Genomic DNA, 4,034 nt, shown 5'->3' with positions numbered 1-4,034 from the left:
GTCCCCAGCCTGCGATAAACTTTCACACATGTGCAGAGCTGCAAACGTTTTGCACGCCCACAATGAGCCTGTGACTGCTTCACCCTCATCTAACAGGAAGGAGGAGAGGTGAGAGAGGAGGAGGTGGAGCCTGAGGTGACTGATTAGTATCAGCTGAGTCAGATCTGAGAGTGCAGCAGGGACCCTCGCTAATCTAAACAGGTACAGGAAGTGACGTCAACGAGGCAGCGGACGGACCAGTTCTCTGTGGTCTGAGACTCGACACTTTGCAGGAAGCTCAGTGAGAAGGATGGAGGTGAAGATGCTGCTGCTCGTGTTTGTGCTCGCCGCTCTGGGTAAGACTCTGTGTGTGTGTCTGTCTCAGCACAGTCAGAGGTTAAAGCTGAACTCAGGTCTGTGCAGGTCGGGGCCCTGCAGCAGCTCCACTTTCTTTAAAACAAAAACTATGCAACTTCAACTTCAAAGCGGCGACTTGTCCCAGACATGAACAAGAGCTTAATGTGGTGGAAATGAAGATGAAGATAACTGCTCTGCAGACAGTTTCTGATTAATGGAAAATGCCCAGATATTTTAGAAAGTTGATCAAATATGTACTTCTTGTGCTGAGCGTGGTCACCACGGCCTGCGTTGATCATCCTGATCAGTGTTGGTTTACATGTGTGGGATGGCTGCTGCGTTGTCAGCTTCTGATATCTTAAAACAGTTTAAACTAAACGAGGCCACGCTGTCGTCGCTGAAGTCCACCTTTGGCACATTTCAGACTCGATGGTCACGATCCTGCCTGCATGTTTAGACGTTGTTGAGGTCTGCTCGTCCCACACCTGCAGTGTGGTGACCTCTGCTGACCCGCTGAGGTCACCTTCTGCCAGACTGACATTTCTGCTGCAGCGACGCTCACTTTGTCATGTCAGCAGATTTATGGGCAACCTTCAAACATTCATCCCACATCTTAAAAACAGAAACGCTGGACTTCTGGAAGTCTCTGGGCTCTCTGTAAGTCTGTGGATGTTGCTGTGTCCCATACACCGCACCGTTACTGGTTTCATTAACGACCCGTTAATCGCTGTAGAGGTTCGCTCACCATGACCTGTTTACAACTTCAGCCTTCACACCCAAACACCGGAAACCTCATCAGCAAGACTTAAACAAGTGAAAACAGAAACAAAGATCGCTGCATGACTAAACTAAAAACTGTCTCAGTTTATGAGTGAGAGGCTGCTCAGACTAGCGTCCTGCTAAATGCTCTCGTTTAAACGAAGTCGGGTTGCTGTTTGCGCTCAGAGCGAGGTGGCTGCAGACATGATGTTTGAAGTAATGTGTATGTTCAGTCTGGCGTGTTGAGCTTGATTTTCATCAATATTAGACCAGAGAGGCGGTGACACCACGAGTGCAGTGGGCTGATGGGAAGGAAAGATTTTCATGTGAATTTCAAGCTGCTGCTCTAGACGAATGCCATGTGTAATCATCATTAAAGATCAGAACCAGCATTGTTTCATTAGAAAATTACTGTGATGCCTTAATCTGATGAACATATTTGCTTTATAAGCATTTTAACTGTGATCAAAGCGTGTATCCATGCAGGTCAGACCTACAGGTACCTGAGACCTGTACACCATAAATAAACTACAGGCACAGACAAATGAACGCTGTTAGTTTGGCCTTCAAAAACTAGGTGTCACAGCCTGTGCAATGGCTCGGCTCGTCGTTCCAGCATGAAAGGTAAAAACTGTTTAGACATCTGAGCGTGTCAGAGATGCTGAGACCACGTCTGCCTTTATGTCAGCCGTTTTTCAAAAGGCTCTAAAAATGTCAAACTACTTAAAAATGAAAAGATGCCTAGATGATGTGTGTTATTATTATTAACTCGGTGTGTGAAACGAGCTAAAACACAGTACAGTGTCTTTAAATGCAGTGAGGCAACAGGAAGTGCTTCTGTCACCACAGAAAAATGGTTCTTCCTCTCAGACCACGTACCCTGTCTGACTCACCATCCCCACAGCCAATCACCACAGAGCGTCCCCCTGACTGATCCACTCTGTCTCATCAGCCTGTTTCCTGTGGCTGTTTTGACAGTTTGACACCCGCCTAAAACTTCACTTCTCTGAAAATGTCTTAAGTTTATACCTAAACGTTCAGCCTGAGTATTCCGAGGTGTACAACATTCAAACATGAAGCTGAACTGATCACTGTTCTGTTTGAAAAACTTTATGGAAACTCGGTGTTAACTCATCCGTCCTCTCCTGCGTATCGCTATCAGGGCTGTGGTGGGGCTGCAGGCTATCCCAGTTACCATAGGGAGAGAGGCGGGGCACAGATCGCCAGTCTGTCTCAGAGCTAACACGGACAGTCGGACGCATTCACACCTGAGGGCAACAATATTAATTCAATTCAACTTTATTTATACAGCACCAAACCACAGCAAGAGCTCAAGGTGCTTTATATTGTAAAGACCCCAAATAACACAGAGAACAATCGGACGCCCCCCTGTGAAGAATGACTTGGTGACAGTGTGTAACGTCGGGTTGCGTTTAGTGGTTGAGAGGAGGCGGCAAAACACTTAGCAGGGTAGCCAAAAGAGTACACACTCACGCTGGCGTTGGGAATTCCACAGTGTGTTCTTTAATATACCTTCTCTTCATCAACCATATAAGCCTGGTTGAACGGCTGCAGCTTAACAAACATAGCGCACAGTGTTCGTACAACCCATAACGTTGCAAACAAAGGTGTCTGGAGAGGTAAAACATAAAATCCGTCCCTCCTCATGTACTAGCGTGCAAGCACATGTCCACACAATCAGAGAGAGACCAGTGGCACAAACTGATGACATCATCAACCCTCGACTTGGGTGTCTTAAAGGGAGACCAAACCATAGTGGCTGTTACAAGTGGAAAGGGAAAACACCCTTTTAACAGGAAGAAACTTGACACGTCTCTGACGGTAGGTGCTCTTCTCTTCCAGAGGGAACGTTGGTGTCTGGCTGGCATCATCACCCCTCCATGCCCGGGTCCCCACACAACATCAGCAAGAATGACCGTGGCCTCCAGCAGGTTGTCCTCAACGCCACCTACTTCTTCAACAACGAATCAAATGACGCCTTCCTCTTCAAACCCGCCACCATCGACAGAGCACAGAAGCAGGTATGACGGGGTCAGAGTTCAACCACTGCATCTGCAGGAAATATGGCAGGCGTGGGTTCATGCTGGCGTAGGGGGCGGTTCCATGTGAGGTGCTCGCTAAGTGTGTGTGTGTGTGTGTGTGTGTGTGTGTGTGTGTGTTTCAGATTGTTAAAGGAGTTCGGTACATGGCAGATTTTCAGATTTCCAGAACGGTGTGTCGTAAACGGGACAAGAACAACGACCTGTCCAGGTGTGACTTCCAGCCACCCGGTCCGCTCCACCAGGTGAGTCTGAGCTGCCAACTGTAGAGGAAAGACTAACCCTTTCTTGCTTAACTTTGACTCCATCCAAACTCTGAGAAACAGGATGTGTCATCTGTTATAATAAAACCTTTAATGAGAGCATTACAGGAGCAGAGAAGACTGGATGAAGATTGAGGTCGAGCCTCCTCGTCTCATCAGAGAGTCTATACAGTTGCTCAGTACAATACTGTAAAGCCTCAGAAACAAACACTGTGAGCTGCAGTGCATCATGGGAAATTTGTGCAGTATTGTTGATGCCAGAGACAGTTTGAAATAATTTGAAATAAAATGATTACATAAAACCACTTCCTGCAGTATTACTGGAAATCCTGGCAGTGGAAGTACTGCAGTAAAACTTGCAGTAGTGCATGTTGTACTGTAAAACGATTCTTCTGTTTTTCAGGTGTTTCAGTGTCACGTGGATGTTTGGATGATTCCTTGGGAAAAACCACAGAAGAAGAATTTCAACTTACTTTGCAAACAGTGAATGCAGCAGCTGACTCCTCCCCCTCCTGCCGCTGTCGCCCGTCTTCATCCACTGAATAGAAACTGTCAGTCGTCCACGTTCATCTCTGTTCTCTGAATATTTCAGTATTAAAGATGAAACTGAACTCTG

The 4,034-nt window shown here is 46.8% G+C and overlaps 1 protein-coding gene across 1 annotated transcript; it reads left to right on the top strand.

Annotated features, from left to right (window-relative positions):
• On the top strand, positions 1-4,034 carry cst7 (cystatin f). The gene is made up of 4 exons (XM_005754256.1): positions 1-335; positions 2,959-3,137; positions 3,281-3,400; positions 3,822-4,034. Exons 1-4 carry the CDS (start codon positions 290-292, stop codon positions 3,903-3,905), a joined length of 429 nt encoding a protein of 142 aa, XP_005754313.1. The 5' UTR covers positions 1-289; the 3' UTR covers positions 3,906-4,034.

This window comes from Pundamilia nyererei, unplaced genomic scaffold (assembly GCF_000239375.1).
Source record: "Pundamilia nyererei isolate P.nyererei 1_Seehausen unplaced genomic scaffold, PunNye1.0 scaffold00528, whole genome shotgun sequence".
NCBI classification, from domain to species: Eukaryota; Metazoa; Chordata; class Actinopteri; order Cichliformes; family Cichlidae; genus Pundamilia; species Pundamilia nyererei.
Note: the sequence above shows the minus strand (reverse complement) of the source record. Positions and strands in the feature narration are given on the sequence as shown.